We start from the raw sequence: 20,385 nt of genomic DNA, 5'->3' as shown, positions 1-20,385 counted from the left end.
CTGCATTGTGAGGGAGAGGGGGTGATGCCTGCATTAGTGAAGGGGGCACTAATGCCCCGACGCGAGTGATGATGGGGGAGGGGTCTTTAGCTTCAGTTTGGGATTGGGGCACCCCATAAAATAGCACCCCAATCTCTGTGGAGCCAGTTTTGCCCCCCCCCCACCCCACCCCACCCCCAGGAATGACAACACAAAACACACACCCTTGCTTTTTTCTGACAAAGTGTCAGAAGATCTGGAGCGAAAACATGCCGGGTGTTCAGTCAGAACTTGAGACTTTGCTATTCTTTGGGAAAATTGCACTCCAGTGTTTTCCACATTGGAAAATGTGCTGGGTTGGAGTATGTGACCAAGGCAGATTTTATATTAGCCTTGAAGAATACCTGGTGCTGCTAATTATCTGGACTAAAATTTCAAACCCCTTTTTAATAACTACAGCAGTTAACATGTCACTGTTCATTGGTGTCCAAGATGGAAATCAAGATTGAACAGACAACGTCTGACTGATCTGAGATGCAAATGAGCAGATCTCTCTTGGTTTTCCACCACCATGCTGCAGTGGGTTTTGTTAGGTTTTAAATTGTATTTTAAAACACAGGCCAGTTTCTTTGCTAATCTGGGGAGCATCCTGGATTACTCCTAAACACGCCCGACATTTCTCCTTGTAGTTTCTGCATTTGGCCAGGCATTTCTGAGCTCCCCCCAAAGCTGGCCCTCTTTCATCTGGCCAATATGTGTTTGTTCCACCTTTGGCTTGCTCAGTTCCTGACTGCTGTTCACAGCTTTAATTCCAAAGTGTGACTTCTTTTGGGAATTGTTATTGAGTTCCCCCTTTGTACTGGGTGCATGTGATTCACAGGATTGATGCCTCAGCTAATCCTCTGCCTTTCAAAGTCCTGATGTGGCGATGCTGGCGTTGGACTGGGGTGGACACAGTAAGAAGTCTGACAATACCAGGTTAAAGTCCAACAGGTTTGTTTGGAATCACTAGCTTTTGGAGAGTAGCTCCTTCATCAGATGAGCCGCGCTCCAAAAGCTACTGACTCCAACAAACCTGTTGGGCTTTAACCTGGTGTTGTAAGACTTGTTACTGTTTCAAAGTCCTCAATCGGCTATACTTTGGGGATGATTTCTATTTGCCTGAGGGACGCGGGGTAATAACTCTTAGCTTTTTGGTGCCACTGTAAAAGGTTTTTATAAAGGATGCTCCTCACTGAGAACATGACCAAAAATGAGGTCATTAAGTCATGATCCGATGATGCTATGCTTGACCTGAGGAGATTTAGCAAGAAAAGGCTTTAAAGGCAGCGAGCTATTGAGCATTGTGCCAAGTGCGGATCTGTGCGCTTTAAAAAATATTTAATTTCTTATAAAAATAACAAATGCTGGCAATACTCGGGTCAGGCAGCGTCTTTGAAGAGAGAGAGACAGAAACAATATTCCAGCTTGTGACTATGGAGGCCCACTGGCCTGAAAGATTAACTTTGTTTCTCTCTCCATGGACGGGGACGGATTTTCCAGCATTTCCCACCAACAGGATCTTCCAGTCCCACCGAAGGTGATCCCCCTGTGGCGGCGAGGGAAAACCACTCAATACCCACAGTCTTCAGCAGGACCTGAAGATCCTGCTCGCTGTCAATAGCGAGCTGCTGCTTCCACCGCAAGAAAATCTGCTGCTTTGGTGGGGGGACGAATCCTGGCCATGTCGGCTGACCTGCTGAGTATTTTGATAGCAACATGTATTTAAATAGCGCCTTTAACACGGAAAAATGTCCCAGTTGGCATTTGACAAGAGTGCCGTTGGTAAAACATATTTTTGTGCCATAGAAGGAGATGCGATGCCCAGTTGTTTGTCCAGCGAGGTTTTACAGAGCATCTTAATGCAAGAGGGTGAGCTAGAGGGGCTCAGGGAGGAAATTCCAGCATTTTCTAAACTTACTTCAGATTTCCAGCTCCTCAGATCGCAGACTGGTTACAGCACAGAACATGGCCATTTAGCCTCCGTGCCTGTGCCAAGCTCTCTGAAGGAGCAATTCACCTCATGCCACTCCCCCTGCATTCCACCTGTAGCCCTGGCTGCATGCTCTTCCTTTTCAGGGAATAATCCAATTCCCTGTTGAGATCCTCAGCAGAACCTACCACCGCAGGTCGGAGTTTGTGGAGCAGCTCTCTCAATGACAAAACTTTAACACACGATCAGGGAGGCTCCTGAAGCTATGGATGGCTTCTTGCCGAGGTAATATATCAGCAGGAAACAGCCGCAGTGCTCCTCAGTGAGGAGATTGGAGAGAAATCAGATTCTTGTTTACTCTTTATTCCAGCGTAAAGCTGCCTCCTGGAATGGGTGGGTGCTACATCCTGAATTTGTTCAGTGTCAGAATTCAATACTCAAAATTGTAGATTTTACAGGCACTGACAATGAAAGAGGAATATAAGATTATCAATGACAGGCTAACCTTTTAAAAATACATTTAGAGTACCCAATTCATTTTTTTCAATTAAGGGGTAATTTAGCATGGCCAATCCACCTAGCCTGCACATCTTTGGGTTGTGATCATGAGGAGAATGTGCAAACTCCACACAGACAGTGACCCAGGGCCGGGATCGAACCTGGGTCCCGGTGCCGTGAGGCAGCAATGCTAACCACTGTGCCACCATGCTGCCCTATGACAGGCTAACTTAAATACAACTAGTAGTGATGTTTCCAGACTTTTCTGTCAAACTCCCTCTTTTCCGGCCTTCCTAAAACGGTGAAATGCCGTTAGTAAATAAATTTCTTGTGAGTTTAATGTTGTGATGACCTTGATGTATATTTGGCGAAGCATTTCAAACATGTGAAATGTCTAAATGGGTGATGCTCTTTATCAAAATTTAAATGTATGCTTGACAAAATAACTTATTTATACATTTGCTTTAATATTATGGTCAGAGTGTCTGGATGTAATGAGTGCAGCTTTATTAGAATGAATGGGCAAATTCAAGTGTATATCGTGGTTAGTTGCGTTGGGTTGAGAACACGAGATGGACTCTTTATCTGGGCCAGTTAAAACCCATCATTACAATACAACAGTGGTGCTCACAAAGACATTTACTACTGCACAATCATAAGCACTGGAGCCAATGTGTCATTTACTCATGCACCATAAAGCACTGGAGCCAATGTATAAGTTATACAGTTTTATTTATTGTTAATGTTAAGAGGCCTTTTTCTCATGTCTTTCAGTAAATTGCACTAAAACAATACACTCCAGTCAATTTACTGGCCAGGAATTATTTTCAGGAACAGTGGGATGAATAATGTCCTTCCGTTCTGTCAGGTTCAATGGTCCCTGTGAGTAAATTGGCAGTTTACCCAGTATGTACTGGAACTGTCATTAAGGCAACCCACTTTATTTCCGTGTTTGGATTTATGCAATATTGTCCGAGAGAGACGCAGCAACAAGGGAAAGGAACTGGGTGTGTTGGCGCTGTGAACACTTGAACAGCATCCTTTGCCCCTTAGTCCATGTCAAGACGTGGCCCACAAATGACTCTTGAGAATGTCATTACAAAAATTGGAGTCATAGCTACAATGGTGAGAGTATCTCAAGAAAACCCCATGATCACATTCACAGAATAAATGCTGTATTGCAGGGACACACAATTGCATTTTGTGTGAATCTTTAATTAGAGAATAATTACTTAACTGTGTCCGTGAGAGGTTTGCCATCCATCCAGGATGAGGTTATGATCATTGTGACTGTACTTCATTCTAGGAGTCACTGTATCAACATTTATGGAACAAATGTGATTCGGACTAAAACAAAACATAAGTAGTTATTGACAGAAAGGGAGATAACATGAACAACATGCTTATCTGCCACACCCAAATACCCTCTGAAATGTGCCAGCTGCTACTCTGAAAGTGTGTGACACTTAAGTGTGCAGAGCGCCCATCGTAAATTAAGTATTTGGGGTCATGCATGTGGCAATTGTGTTTCTAATATAAGGACATACAAAATACGCAGCACCTTCCAAACTTGCGATCGCTGTCAGATAGAAGGACAAGGGCAACAGATACACGGGACATTCCCATCCAAGCCACTCACCATCCTGACTTAGAAAAAGATCACCGTTCCTTCACTGTGCCTGATCAAAATAATGGATCTCCCTCCCTAACAGTACTGTGGGTATACCTACAGCTCAGGGACTACAGCGGTTCAAGAAGGCAGCTCAGAATCACCTTTTTAAGGGCAATTAGGGATGGGCAATAAATGCTGGCCGAGCAAACGTTGCCCTTGAATGAATAAAATAAAATATGACCCAAGCGCAATAATACCATAGTTGAATTCTACATTAACGCCATATTAATTCAGTGCCCAAAAGACTATCAATCACAGTCTTGAATAAACCTATCGACTGGAAATCCGCAGGCCTCTGGGGTAGAGAATTCCAAAAATTTACAACCTCTGAGGGAAGAAATTTCTCCTCAATCCGAAATCGCCGCCCACTTATCCTGAGTCTATGACTCCAGGTTTTAGATTCTGCCGCAAGGGGAAGTACCCCGTCACGTTCATTTAGAATTTGGTGTGTTTATATTGTAGGATTCTCAATTGAAATGGATCTTGATATATTCCGGATTTTGAGGTGTAAACACAGCTCATTGGCAGGTGAGAAACCTTTTTCAGAGAACTGCACCCCATAGCCAAGGGGTGCAATTCTCCCTCTTCACAGAAATATTGCAGCCCACAGCCATCAGCCCACAGTCCACTTCTCTCACTCTGTCTTTCTCCTACTCAGGATATGACCATCATTGGAGCAGGCTGGGATTGGTCATACTTCTACCAAAAGTTTACCTTGGGACGTCTAATTAACGCTCACAACTTGGTGGGCAAATTCAATCGTCTTCAGGCCTATGTTCTGATTGAGTTGAGTTTCTCTTGCAAAAGCGTCAGTTTAATCCATCATGAGAAGCTTTGTGGCCCTAAATTTAGGAAGAGCTTCAGCATTAGATGTGATAGGTTGGTAGAGAGTACAGAATAAACATACACAATGGGGGATTTCAGGAGAAATCACGTCCGTGAGGGTGTTGGATTGTGGAACTATGTCATAAGACGTAGGAGCAGAAGTAGGCCATTTGGCCCACCGTGGCGGCTCCGCCATTCAATGACATCAGGGGCGAGATTCTCCGATCCCCCGCTGGGTCGGAGAATCGCCGGGGGCTGGCGTGAATCCCGCCGGTTGCCGAATTCTCCGGCACCGGAGATTCGGCGGGGGCGGGAATCACGCCGCGCCGGTTGGCGGGCCCGCCCCCCCACGATTCTCCGGCCCGGATGGGCCGAAGTCCTGCAGCTAAAATGCCTGTCCCGCCGGCGTAGATTAAACCACCTACCTTACCGGCGGGACAAGGCGCCGCGGTCGGGCTCCGGGGTCCTGGGGGTGCGCGGGGCGATCTACCCCCGGGGGGGTTCCCCCACGGTGGCCTGGCCCGCGATCGGGGCCCACCGATCCGCGGGCGGGCCTGTGCCCTGGGGGCACTCTTTTTCTTCCGCCTTCGCCACGGTCTCCACCATGGCGGAGGCGGAAGAGACTCCCTCCACTGCGCATGTGCAGGAATGCCTTCAGCGGCCGCTAACGCTCCCGCGCATGCGCCGCCCGGAGATGTCATTTCCGCGCCAGCTGGCGGGGAACCAAAGGCCTTTTCCATCAGCTGGCGGGGCGGAAATTCCTCCGGCGTCAGCCTAGCCCCTTAAGGTTGGGGCTCGGCCCCCAAAGATGCGGAGCATTCCGCACCTTTGGGGCGGCGCGATGCCCGACTGATTTGCGCCGTTTTGGGCGCCAGTCGGCGGACATCGCGCCGTTTCCGGAGAATTTCGCCCCAGATCTGAAATAATAATCCTCAACTCCTCTTTCCCACTTTATCCCCATAACCGTTGATTCCCTTACTGATGAAAAATCTTGCTCGGCCTTGAACATACTTAACAACCCAGTCTCTAGAGCCCTCTGCGATAAACCCAGTACCAAAGGATTGGCTGAGACTAATAGAATAGATGCATAGAAGCGATATGAGCTTGAGGGGGGCAGGATTAGAATGATACATTGATAGGGGTAGGAGAAAGCTTGTCTCGAGCATATCCATCAGCATAGAGAAGTTTTGTTGAATGTCCTATTTTTGTACTGTAATTTCTATGCAATTTTAATATTATTACTGCTATCAAGAAACCTTTTTTAACTAACAAGAATGGCCTTCATGCTAACGTTATGAAAATTGAGGGCTGACGACACTGCTGCTGTTGATTTGACCAAATTAATGCTTGAACCTTCACTTCCTCAGCAAAAGATGAATATTTAATTATTTTTGGAGATTTTCCCCAGAAGCTTATAACTTAACTGGTGTGTGTGACTAGGGATCTTCTGTGTTCCTTCTTCACAATTTATTCATCTGTTACTTTAAAAAAAAGAATAAATCATGCTTTCTCAAAAAAAAACACTGGTGGAAATCAAGTTTATTTATTTTTCAAACAACCTGAAATAGGAAGAGGTAATAAGAGTCAGCCAGACGGTGAATTGACCAAAGTAAAACCAGGGGCGAAATTCTCCCCCAACGGCGGGATGTCCGCCGACTGGCGCCAAAGCCGGCGCCAATCAGACGGGCATCGCGCCGGCCCAAAAGTGCGGAAGGCTCCGCATCTTTGGCGGCCTAGCCCCAACATTGAGGGGCTAGGCCGACGCCGGTGGGATTTCCGCCCCACCAGCTGGCGGAAATGGCGTTTGTTTCCCCGCCAGCTGGCGCGGAAATGCGGCGCATGCGCGGGAGCGTCAGCGGCCGCTGTCAGTTTCCCGGCGCGGGAGCGTCAGCGGCCGCTGTCAGTTTCCCTGCACGGGAGCGTCAGCGGCCACTGTCAGTTTCCCGCGCATGCGCAGTGGGGAGATTCTCTTCCGCCTCCGCCATGGTGGAGGCCGTAGCGGAGGCGGAAGGGAAAGAGTGCCCCCACGGCACAGGCCCGCCCGCGAATCGGTGGGCCCCGATCACGGGCCAGGCCACCGCGGGGGCACCCCCCGGGGTCAGATCGCCCCGCGGCCCCCCAGCCCGCCCACGCCGCCTGGTCCCGCCGGTAAATACCAGGTTTGATTTACGCCGGCGGGACAGGCAATTCCTGGGCGGGACTTCGGCCCATCCGGGCCGGAGAATCCAGCGGGGGGGTCCCGCCAACCGGCGCGGCCCGATTCCCGCCCCCGCCCAATCTCCGGGAGCGGAGACTTCGGCGGGGGCGGGGGCGGGATACACGGCGGCCAACGGCCATTCTCCGACCCGGCGGGGGGTCGGAGAATGACGCCCCTGATTCCTTTTACAGACAAGAGTGTGCACCTTTTCAACAACCCGAAAAAACGGGTTACAAAATAACAGTCTTAAATTAAAATCAATGGCAGCTTCGGGGAGCAAGGTAAATTTCCTACGACTAATTGCCCACAATGTCTAACCCGAGCGATTTCCTGCATTTAAACTGCAGTTACACCTGCGGTGCAATAAGTAAACCTTTGACATTGTCTGCATCAATTGCACTGGGCTGCATTAATCATGAGCCAAATGCCTCTTTCCGCACCATGACAATTCTGTGAGACTAAATTTAAGAATTGATTTGCAACAGATTCAATTTTAGATTTAACAGGATTCTATTTCTCCTACACCATGACTGTACAAATCTGCTTGGTTAATGAATACATATATTTTAAAGCCCAGATTTATTTTCACTCGTTTTGGCCCCATATAGGCTGTTTTTAAAACAATCTGTCTTTTCAATAGTTCTGTGTACGCACTTCACTCTTCCACAGATTAGGCGCTATCGTGGATGTGGATTAACATGGGCTGGTGACAGTATCACTCCAACCAATCCTACTAACTGATTCAAATCAAAGCAATTGCTGTCAGCACATGCGCGCAGGTGCTTGATATCAGCCTCGGAGTAATTGGGAACACAAAATAATTAAAGTGAGCAGATTAGCGACCTCCTTCCCTCTGGTTATAGAATCGACACAAACAAAACACATACTCAACATGAATAGCATCACAATAGCAATGTGTCAATAACCAGTCCGCAGGATGTCTGTCATTCCCTGAAAAGGAGATATGGGATTGCCTTTTTGCCAAATGCCTCACCTGTGTATCTTTATCGCAGACAGTCACACTGGAGATTGGTACATGCTATTTACATTCAGTAGATAATCACAAATGAAACATCCATTACTCCAGATGAAAGTGAGGTGGAATAGCTGCATTCAACATCCAGGGTTTTGGTACACCAAAGGCACCTCTGCTTAATATCTATTGTGTATTTGTGTCACTACTGAATGTAAAACACTCTGTGTTGAACATTTCAGTATCACCATTCCTACCATAACAACAAAGAACAAAGAAATGTACAGCACAGGAACAGGCCCTTCGGCCCTCCAAGCCCGTGCCGACCATACTGCCCGACTAAACTACAATCTTCTACACTTCCTGGGTCCGTATCCTTCTATTCCCATCCTATTCATATATTTGTCAAGATGCCCCTTAAATGTCCCTATCGTCCCTGCTTCCACTACCTCCTCCGGTAGCGAGTTCCAGGTACCCACTACCCTCTGCGTAAAAAACTTGCCTCGTACATCTACTCTAAACCTTGCCCCTCTCACCTTAAACCTATGCCCCCTAGTAATTGACCCCTCTACCCTGGGGAAAATCCTCTGACTATCCACTCTGTCTATGCCCCTCATAATTTTGTATACCTCTATCAGGTCGCCCCTCAACCTCCTTCGTTCCAGTGAGAACAAACCGAGTTTATTCAACCGCTCCTCATAGCTTTTGCCCTCCATACCAGGCAACATTCTGGTAAATCTCTTCTGTACCCTCTCTAAAGCCTCCACATCCTTCTGGTAGTGTGGCGACCAGAATTGAACACTATACTCCAAGTGTAGCCTAACTAAGGTTCTATACAGCTGCAACATGACTTGCCAATTCCTATACTCAATGCCCCGGCCAATGAAGGCCAGCATGCCGTATGCCTTCTTGACTACCTTCTCCACCTGTGTTGTCCCTTTCAATGACCTGTGGACCTGTACTCCTAGATCTCTTTGACTCACCACACCAGGTAACAAAACTGCTCAGTAGATACTAAGGCATTTTTTTCCAGAATAGACCATTCGTCACTACGATCACAAAAATGGTTGATTTATTGTGAGCTGACATATAATTTGTATAAAATCCATCGGAAGTCTGTTAGCACACAAATGAAGTCTTTTAGAATTACATCTTTCATCACTTAAATGTTGATCATTTAGTCAAATGCAGGTTCATATATTGTGTATGGGTGAGGTTGATTCAGTTATAGCTCTTCCACAGATTCTGTGATAACATATGTAGAATAAATTGGACTTCACGTTGAATGACATGGGTTGGCATTGTGATTCAAAACAGTGCACAAATTGCAGCACTCTCCTAAAATCGCCCCTTCAGGGAGGCTGTTAGGGGAGCTACAGACAATGCAACATTATTGTAATGATCTAATGGGCGGCACGGTGGCATAGGCAGCATGGTGGCACAGTGGTTAGCACTGCTGCCTACGGTGCCGAAGACCCGGGCTCGATCCCGGCCCCGATCCCATCCCTGGGTCACTGTCCATGTGGAGTTTACACAATCTCCCCGTGTCTGCTTGGGTTTCACCCCTGCAACCCAAAGATGTGCAGGTAGATTGGCCATGCTAAATTGTCCCTCAATTGTAAAAAAAATAATTGGATACTCAAATTTATTTCAAAGAAATATTATTGTATTGAACCTAATATATATTTGTTGAAATGAATATCAATGGTTTATGCTGAATAATTCAATCAGCATTATTCATTGTCAAGGGGTAAATTGTCCTTAGAGGGCCATCAATGTATTACCACTTCTTTAATATTGACTTGAAAAATGAATCTGGATAGACTGGCACTTCCAAATGTGTGTAAGGTACAACATTACCACCAGATTTGGGAATGGATGAGGAGGGGTACCAATATCCTGGGGGGGGGGATTTGCTAAGGCTCTTCGGGAGGGTTTAAACTAGTTCAGCAGGGGATTGGGAACCTGAATTGTAGCTCCAGTAGACAGGAAGTTGAGAGTAGTGAGGTCATGAGTAAGGTTTTAAAGTTGCAGGAGTGTACCGGCAGGCAGGAAGGTGGTTTAAAGTGTGTCTACTTCAATGCCAGGAGCATCCGGAATAAGGTGGGTGAACTTGCGGCATGGGTTGGTACCTGGGACTTCGATGTTGTGGCCATTTCGGAGACATGGATAGAGCAGGGACAAGAATGGTTGTTGCAGGTGCCGGGGTTTAGATATTTTAGTAAGCTCAGGGAAGGTGGTAAAAGAGAGGGAGGGGTGGCATTGCTAGTCAAGGACAGTATTACGGTGGCAGAAAGGACGTTTGATGAGGACTCATCTACTGAGGTGGTATGGGCTGAGGTTAGAAACAGGAAAGGAGAGGTCACCCTGTTACGGGTTTTCTATAGGCCTCCAAAAAGTTCCAGAGATGTAGAGGAAAGGATTGCAAAGATGATTCTGGATAGGAGCGAAAATAACAGGATAGTTGTTATGGGGGACTTTAACTTTCCAAATATTGACTGAAAACGCTATAGTTTGAGTACTTTAGATGGGTCCGTTTTTGTCCAATGTGTGCAGGAGGGTTTCCTGACACAGGATGTAGATAGGCCAACGAGAGGTGAAGCCCTATTGGATTTGATACTGGGTAATGAACCAGGACAGGTTAGTTTTGGAGGTAGGTGAGCACTTTGGTGATAGTGACCACAATTCGATTACGTTTACTTTAGTGATGGAAAGGGATAGGTATATACCGCAGGGCAAGAGTTATATCTGGGGGAAAGGCAATTATGATGCGATGAGGTAAGACTTAGGATACATCGGATGGAGAGGAAAACTGCAAGGGATGGGCACAATGGAAATGTGGAGCTTGTTCAAGGAACAGCTACTGCGTGTCCTTGGTAAGTATGTACCTGTCAGGGAGGGAGGATGTGGTCGAGCGAAGGAACCGTGGTTTACTAAAGCAGTTGAAACACTGGTCAAGAGGAAGAAGGAGGCTTATGTAAAGCTGAGACAGGAAGGTTCAGTTAGGGCGCTCGAGAGTTACAAGTTAGCTAGGAAGGACCTAAAGAGAGAGCTAAGAAGAGCCAGGAGGGGACATGAGACGTCTTTAGCAGATAGGATCAAGGATAACCCTAAAGCTTTCTATAGATATGTCAGGAATAAAAGAATGACTAGGGTAAGAGTAGGGCCAGTCAAGGACAGTAGTGGGAAGTTGTGCGTGGAGTCCGAGGAGATAGGAGAGGTTCTAAATGAATATTTTTCATCAGTATTCACACAGGAAAAAGACAATGTGGTCGAGGAGAATACTGAGATACAGGCTACTAGACTAGAAGGGCTTGAGGTTCATAAGGAGGAGGTGTTAGCAATTCTGGAAAGTGTGAGAATAGATAAGTCCCCTGGGCTGGATGGGATTTATCCTAGGATTCTCTGGGAAGCTAGGGAGGAGATTGCTGAGCCTTTGGCTTTGATCTTTAAGTCAGCTTTGTCTACAGGAATAGTGCCAGAAGACTGGAGGATAGCAAATGATGTCCCCTTGTTCAAGAAGGGGAGTAGGGACAACCCCGGTAACTATAGACCAGTGAGCCCTACTTCTGTTTGTGGGCAAAGTCTTGGAAAAGTTTATAAGAGATAGGATGTATAATCATCTGGAAAGGAATAATTTGATTAGAGATAGTCAACACGGTTTTGTGAAGGGTAGGTCGTGCCTCACAAACATTATTGAGTTCTTTGCGAAGGTGACCAACCAGGTGGATGAGGGTAAAGCAGTTGATGTGGTATATATGGATTTCAGTAAAGCGTTTGATAAGGTTACCCACGGTAGGCTATTGCAGAAAGTACGAAGGCATGGGATTCAGGGTGATTTAGCAGTTAGGATCAGAAATTGGCTAGCTGGAAGAAGACAAAGGGTGGTGGTTGATGGGAAATGTTCAGCCTGGAGTCCAGTTACTAGTGGCGTACCACAAGGATCTGTTTTGGGGCCACTGCTGTTTGTCATTTTTAACCTGGAGGAGGGCGTAGAAGGATGGGTGAGTAAATTTGCAGATGATACTAAAGTCGGTGGAGTTGTGGACAGTGCGGAATGATGTTACAAGTTACAGAGGGACATAGATAAGTTGCAGAGCTGGGCTGAGAGGTGGCAAATGGAGTTTAATGCAGAAAAGTGTGAGGTGATTCATTTTGGAAGGAATAACAGGAAGACAGAGTACTAGGCTAATGGTAAGATTCTTGGTAGTGTGGATGAGCAAAGAGATCTCGGCGTCCATGTACATAGATCCCTGAAAGTTACCACCAAGGTTGAGAGGGTTGTTAAGAAGGCGTACGGTGTGTTAGCTTTTATTGGTGGAGGGATTGAGTTTTGGAGCCATGAGGTCATGTTGCAGCTGTACAAAACTCTGGTGCGGCCGCATTTGGAGTATTGCGTGCAATTCTGGTCGCCGCATTATAGGAAGGGTGTGGAAGCATTGGAAAGGGTGCAGAGAAGATTTACCAGAATGCTGCCTGGTATGGAGGGAAGATCTTATGAGGGAAGGCTGAGGGACTTGAGGCTGTTTTCGTTAGCGAGAAGGTTAAGAGGTGACTTAATTGAGGCATACTAGATGATCAGAGGATTAGATAGGGTGGACAGTGAGAGCCTTTTTCCTCGGATGGTGATGTCTAGCACGAGGGGACATAGCTTTAAATTGAGAGGAGATAGATATAGGACAGATGTCAGATGTAGGTTCTTTACTCAGAGAGTAGTAAGGGCATAAAATGCCCTGCCTGCAACAGTAGTGGACTTGCCAACACTAAGCGCATTCAAATGGTCATTGGATAGACATATGGACGATAAGGGAATAGTGTAGATGGGCTTTAGCGTGGTTTCACAGGTCGGCGCAACATCGAGGGCTGAAGGGCCTGTACTGCGCTGTAATGTTCTATGTTCTAGATGTTGAGCTGTGGTGATGCTACACTGCTAGTGTAGGACTTCCTTCTGTGTAACGGTCAAGGACTTCTCTTCTGGGGTCAGGGAGCTACAATTGAGGAGACTGCTCTGTCCTTTTTTTTTTCCTGTTCTGTTCGTTGCTGCCTCTTGTTTCAGTAGGTTTATGATCAAGGGGAACATGGGGATGTCACTTGGGTTCATTGAAATATTTTATGATCATGTTTGATATGTTGGGACGGATGTCATGTGGTCATTGTTGAAAATGTTCTTACTGTGGATGGGGTGAATAAAAATGTTATTCTTGGGGGGAGAAAATGACATTTTTGATCAATGACTTTAAAGATTCTTGATGGCTCCACGTGGTCCTCTCATTTGAGGTTATAGCGAGGACTATCGAATCTCCTAAACATCTGGCTACCATGTTATCAGGGTTAAGACAGGCCAGCTTTCCATTATTTGCTTCAGGATTGATCAGCTCTCAGCCACTCACAAGCAAATCAGTCGGGCTGCTGGTAAAAAAAAAAACATTCACTCAATCCCAGGAAAAGGACAAAAACACTGATTATTCTTCCAGCCACCAGGAAGAAAACAAGAAGCTGGAAGCGGAACTCCTGCATTAAAAACAAAATAAAGATGCATTCAAAATCAAAGTAAGGAAAGGGATTGAGAACTACGCTAACTAATAACACCCCCCCTCAAATAAAAAGATGAAAAATTAATGTCTCAAAATATAACATAGGAACATGCCAAAGATGAAATGCAATCTGAGGTTTTAAGCAATATTCTTTGTGTCCTTGTATGTGTAAGATGAATTTGTTATACCAGCAGGGCCTACAGGGTTTTGGGAGAATCAGAGAAGTGTTTCAAAAGTAGAAATTGTGGTGATATGCCTATGGGCTATATCATAAATGGATGGTGTGTGACCTCCAACCAGCAGGTGGCGGTGCAGACACACCATGCAGTCTCTAGACCAAGGTCATGCGACCAGTGACTCCCATATAAGGGGATACACATCCAGCCATTGTCCAGAAGATTGAGAGGGTATTCATAAATTCATAGGATTACAGTGTGGAAGGAGGCCATTCGGCCCATCGAGTCTGCACCGGCCCTTGGAAAGGGCCCCCTACCCAAGCCCATACATCCACCCTATCCCAATAACCCCACCCAACCTTTTTTGGACACTAAGGGTAATTTAGCAAGTCCAATCCACCTAACCTGCACATCTTTGGACTGGGAGGAAACCGGAGCACACATGGAGAGAACGTGCAGACTGGAAAGACAGTGACCCAAGCCGGGAATCGAACCTGGGACCCTGGAGCTGTGAAGCAACTGTGCTAACCACTATGCTACCGTGCTGCCCCAGCTACCTATATTGAGACATCCATGTGAATGGTCGGTGCTAGGTGCAGATTCCAGAGGAGTAATTAGCAGACTCCACGATAACGTGCTCTGTATCAGGTTGCTATATTACCACATGAGACTCAATAAAAGATTCTGGTGTGGGCAAGTCGAAATGTTTGGTGAATTGCTTCGCACTGTACAAAGGACCAAACACAACAGAAATGAGCTGGATCTTCACCAAGGATAGACGGAAGCTCACTTAAAACTGACCACTGGAATGTGAACCAGTAGTTGAGCTTGATTCCAGAACAATACAACTTAAATATTGGGTGGAAGGAAGGTTAAGGATGTGGGCCTAAGCAACAATGTATCGCTTTGTTGATTTGATGATGATAAATATTTCTTCGAGTGCATAATCATAGTTCTGGTCCCTTTGTTGGGTTGGGCATATCTACGAAGGCCAGAAGATAAATTATGGACGGGATTCTCTGATCCTGAGGCTAAGTGTTGACGCCGTCGGAAATGCCGTTGCGTTTACCGACGGCGTCAACAGGGCCCCAGGATCAGCAATTCTGGCCCTTACAGGGGGCCAGCAGGATGTTGGAGCGGTTCACGCTGCTCCAGCTGCTGATCCGGCCGTGGAATGGGCGCCGGGGGATGCGCGCATGCGCAGTGGGTCTGGCGTGAACCCGCGCATGCGCAGTCCCACTGGCGCATCTTTCGTGTATGCGCGGTGTCTCCCTTGTCTGCGCCGGCCTCGACTCAACATGGCGCAGGAGTACAGGCGCCGGCGCAGAAGAAAGGAGGCCGGGTGACAGAGAGGCCGGCCGCCAATCGGTGGGTCCCGATCGCGGGCCAGGCCACATCGGAGGCTCCCCTCCCCCCAGCGTCGGACCCCCCCCGCCCCCTAGGTCGCCCCCGGACCCTTCAACGCCGAGGCCCCGCCGGCTCAGAGCAGGTTAGAACGGTGCCGGTGGGACTCTTCTTTTTTTACGGCCGCTCGGCTCAGCCGGGCTGGAGAATCGCGGGGGGGCCACTGGCGCAGTGGTGACCACGCCGGCCCCAATGGCGCCAATTCTCCCCTCTGCGGAGAATCGCATCCTGGCGTTGGGGCCGCGTGGCGCGATTCGCGCAGCCCGCCGCCGATTCTCCGACCCAGCGTGGGGTCGGGAGAATCCCGCCCCATGTGTTTATCTGCTCACCATGGGCTGGACACTGCATGTATACAAACCTACATGGGGCCAATTGAACAATAGCCGCATGTGTGGGAACTGTAAAAGTTGGCACATGAGCAATACAGGACTATGATGCACTGGGGCACAGGATAGTGAGCTTTACTCTGTATGTGACAGGGCATATTAATAGACACTTTTGTTGTTCCTAGTGCTCCAGTCCCTGCCATCAATATCCCTCAAATAAATGCACAGAAACGTCCGTTGGTCCGTTAAATAATATGAACGTAAGAGCATCAGGAATAGTCCATTTTAGACCTTTGAGCCCACTCCACCATTCAATGCGATCATGGTAGCTCCACCATAGAATCCAGCCCATGCAGTCGAGTTCATGGGAAGGATGCATTAATGCTCCTCTTGGCTTTTTCTGCTTTACTGAGCTGCACATAGTAGTCCCATTAAAGACTACTGGCCATTCAACATCAAGGACCAATGGATGCGCCTGGCACAAACTCCATTAATTGGTGCTTCAGAATTGCATCATGGGTCCTTTTGATGTTACTAGACCATGATTTACATGGGCTAATAAGGCTCGAGCTTAGTTTTTCATTTCGACCTGGATCTTGGGTGGAATCATTTGCTAATTGCTGTGTTGTTATTTTGAAGATTAAATCTCCATTCTCCCAAGACGGAAAGAATGAAAATGAGCCAGGGTGTATTTTTAAAATAATCTGTGACCTTCAGCTATGTTGTTGTAACATTTGGCACTTAGCTCTGAATGGATATCCAGACTTCGAGTTCAGCACATTACTCTGAGAAAGGTCCGTATGGTCAGATTAGGTTTCCTATGGAGAAACAGTGTCTATGCTGTAAAATGTCATTGTCTGAAGTGCTTAGAGTCATTTCAATATGATAGGTTGCTATGTGAATCCATGATTCATTCCAGGTTAGAGGCGAACACAAACAACATTCATTCACTTATATTGTTAGCAGTATTTTAGGGACAGCTTTAAGCTGGTGATTTATTCTTCAAAATGGATATTAGGATTCAGCAGAGCTTTTCACCTGCGATGTGGTTATTTAATAAATGTCTTGCAGAGGAAGAAAGAGAAAGGGGAAAGAACGAACTGGATTGGAAAGATTTAGAGTGATGAACAAAAGAGAGAGGGAGACATATTGCCGTCGCGTTCTCCTTGTACTCAATTATTCATGGCCGGAGTTTTCCAGCCATTTCCGCCAGCAGGATCTTCCAGTCCCATCGACGGCGAACCAGAAGATCCCTTCACTGGTCAATGGTGGGTTGCTTCTGCCATGACGAAACATGTGGGGGAGGGGGTGGGGGACAAGGGGTAAATTGTCTCATAGGTTCCAGCATTGAAGACCGTGAGGAAGTATGGGGATGGGGAAGAGAGTGCGAGCCTACCTTACATCTCACACAGTCCCTCCTTTTTCACATACTGAACCTCAATCGTAGATAGCCCTTCCAAGACTTAGCATTTCTATGTTGTCATTATGTACGCCTGTGCATACAATATATTTTTAATGCTGTGCCTTCCTCATTAATTTTCCATCAGGATCACAGGATCTCATTACTCTTTGAATGTAATAAAAAATAGCAAAAACCTTCTTTATCTGTACAGAAACTGTGCCGTTAGTTATCAAAACAGTATAGGCTAATGTAAAGCGTTTGGACTGGCTAAAGAAAATTGAAATATTTGGAATGATCCTTTTAGGCTTGTCATTGATATTGGCACAATGCTCTAGTCCAACTGCACTGCCTAATTGGAATATAAATCTGTGAAGGAATGGTTTTGCCTGTAGAGACTACAGTGTTAGTTCTGTGTTGTTATCTGCTGATTGTCCATGGGGTGCACAGGGGTTTCTGCACTCGCCCTCAGGAAATGTTATCTGTTTATGCGAAGTAGATGCAAACAGCACTGCAGCAGTGTTGGGAACTGGGGTTGGAAGGGATGGTACAGCTGGGATTTGGGAATACACAGGAACATCTGCAGCCACGGGTGTGATCTCCGTGCTTTTACTTTCAGTGCTAGGAAGGCTCTTCGACAAGTTGCTTGAAGTGGGCTCGGTGTGAGGCTGCGCCTTCCACGATTCGCAGGCTGCTTTTCACCGGTCTGCAGACTGAAATATGAAGCTCCTTGCATTTGACTGTCAGAATGTATGCTAACACGCAAAAGAGCTTGTTCCTCTCTCCGCGAAGCCTTTTTGGTGCATCAGGGGATGGAGTTTGACCGAGTTAGCATCTCTACCTTTTGACCTTCTCCTGTGAAAGAACTCCTGTTCTGTTCCACCATTAGCACAGAAGCCAATGGCCTTGCTTGGAGAAAAGCACTTTGTTTCCAAGTGTTTGGGTTTGGTACTATGTCTTCTTGATGTGAAAGAGATGATCTACTCCTGCTGAGAATGGGGATTTTGACCTCCTTATGTAAAGAGAACATGAGAATGATTAAAGCGACAGTGTGCAGTTTTAACCCTGTTGTACATTAAACTGTGGACATTAAATTTTGTCAGACAGAAAACATTTTTTTAAACCACAATTTATGAGACTTATTTGAAAAAACACTATTTTAAAGATGTACAGTAAAACCCAGGAAGGAAGAGGCCATGGAATTACCAATGTTTTCTAGAGATCTGTGTGTAATGGCAAAGAGTGATGGGGTCTGGTAGCACTGGACAAGAAGGTTCTTGGGTTTGGGAATATGGAGAAGAGGTTCCAGAGTCTGAATGTCAAAGTAGTGGAGGAGGGAGATGATGGAGTGTGGCAAGTGTGGTGGAGGATGATCGGGGGGAGGGGGGGAGGGGGAGCAGTGAGAAGAGTACTCTAGGATAGGAAGACCAGAAAGAGTTAGTAATGCCTGGAAACACTTGAGCTAGTAGATTAGAAGTGCAGTAGCAATGGATTATGGGCCCTGGGAGTTGCTGGGCTCTGAGAATATTGGGAACAGCAATGTGTACAAGTGAGACAACGAAGAGAAGGAAGCTGTGGTTCCAGGTTGTTGATACAGACGTCGAGAGTATCTGGCAGTTAGTTAGAGTGGATGTTCTGAGGAGAGGTGTTGCAGGGGTGTTTGCAATAATAGGCAAGAGAGCCCTTGACTCAGGGTGGTTGGAGGTTGGGGTAACATTTGGTGTGCTTGTGTTGTGATCAAGTTTACGGAGTCAAATGTTATTATGGAAGGGAGGAGGTGCAGAAATTGACCCCTTCAGATGTTTTCCAAGATTGTTTTCACAGATTGAAATGGTAAAGCTGTTTCAGCTATATTCATTAATCAATTAACAGCATAAGCACACTAGGGTGCTTCAAAGGACATAAATATCGCTCAGTCATATTTACGGAAATCCACCCCCAAGAACAGATGTAATCTCACTCTTGCCCTCGGGACCAGTGTTTTTGTTTACTGCCACTGCCTCAGCCAAAGTTGCAGAAAGCACTTTAAATAACTTATTCAATTCACTAAGGAAATCACATTTTTGTGAGGAGGACCTACAATCAGAGAGTCTCAGAACAAGTTAACTCTGGCTCTTTTTCCAGTTGATAAATATTATAGAACAAAGGAACATGGTCACTAATCAGTTATAAGATAGTGACTAATCCGTTATAACATGGTGACTATTATAATAATAATCTTCATTGTCACAAGTAGGCTTGCATTAACACTGCAGTGAAGTTACTGTGAAAGCCCCTAGTCACAACACTCGGGCGCCTGTTCGGGTACATAGAGGGAGAATCCAGAATGTCCAATTCACCCAACAAGCACGTCTTTCGGGACTTGTGGGAGGAAACTGGAGCACCCAGAGGAAACCCCACAGACACAGGGCGAAGGTGCAGATTCCGCACAGACTCCCAAGCCGGGAATCGAACCTGGGACTGTGAAGCAACAGTGCTATCCACTGTGCTACCGTGCTGACTAGTAGGCTATAACATGGTCACTAATCGGCATTAACATGGTGACTAATAGGTTATAACATGGTGATTAATTGGTTATAACATGGTCACTAACCAGTTATAAGATCAGTAAAAAGTCTTACAACACCAGGTTAAAGTCCAACAGGTTTGTTTCAAATCACTAGCTTTCGGAGCACTGCTCCTTCCTCAGGTGAATGAATCGGTCGGTTCCAGAAACATATATATAGACAAAGTCAAAGATGCAATACGATACTTTGAATGCGAGCATTTGCAGGTAATTAACTCTTCATAGATCCAGAGATAGGGGTAACCCCAGGTTAAAGAGGTGTGAATAGTCTCAAACCAGGACAGTTGGTAGGATTTTGCAAGCCCAGGCCAGATGGTGGGGGATGAATGTAATGCGACATGAATCCAAGATCTCGGTTGAGGCCATACTCATGTGTGCAGAACTTGGCTATAAGTTTCTGCTCGGCGACTCTGCGTTGTCGCGCGTCCTGAAGGCCGCCTTGGAGAACACTTACCCGAAGATCAGAGGCTGAATGCCCTTGACTGCTGAAGTGTTCCTCGACTGGGAGGAAACATTCCTGCCTGGCGATTGTCGCATGATGTCCGTTCATCCGTTGTTGCAGCGTCTGCATGGTCTCGTCAATGTACCATGCTTCGGGACATCCTTTCCTGCAGTGTATGAGGTAGACAAGGTTGGCCGAGTCGCACATTGGCGAGACCATGCAGACGCTGCGACAACGGATGAACGGACATCATGCGACAATCGCCAGGCAGGAATGTTCCCCGACACTCGGGGAACACTTCAGCAGTCAAGGGCATTCAGCCTCTGATCTTCGGGTAAGCGTTCTCCAAAGCAGCCTTCAGGACGCGCGACAACGCAGAATCGCCGAGCAGAAATCTATAGTCAAATTCCGCACACATGAGT

At 46.6% G+C, this 20,385-nt stretch overlaps 1 protein-coding gene across 1 annotated transcript in view; it reads right to left on the bottom strand.

Annotated features, from left to right (window-relative positions):
* Positions 1-15,954: 15,954 nt before the first annotated feature.
* LOC140399137 (uncharacterized) overlaps positions 15,955-20,385 on the bottom strand; it is a 50,148-nt gene continuing 45,717 nt past the window's right edge. The window contains exon 5 of the mRNA XM_072488376.1: positions 15,955-17,967. Within this exon, the coding sequence (XP_072344477.1) occupies positions 17,761-17,967 (207 nt within the window). The 3' untranslated portion in view covers positions 15,955-17,760. The remainder of the gene's footprint in view (positions 17,968-20,385) is intronic.

This window comes from Scyliorhinus torazame, chromosome 22 (genome assembly GCF_047496885.1).
Source record: "Scyliorhinus torazame isolate Kashiwa2021f chromosome 22, sScyTor2.1, whole genome shotgun sequence".
Classification (NCBI taxonomy): Eukaryota; Metazoa; Chordata; class Chondrichthyes; order Carcharhiniformes; family Scyliorhinidae; genus Scyliorhinus; species Scyliorhinus torazame.
Note: the sequence above shows the minus strand (reverse complement) of the source record. Positions and strands in the feature narration are given on the sequence as shown.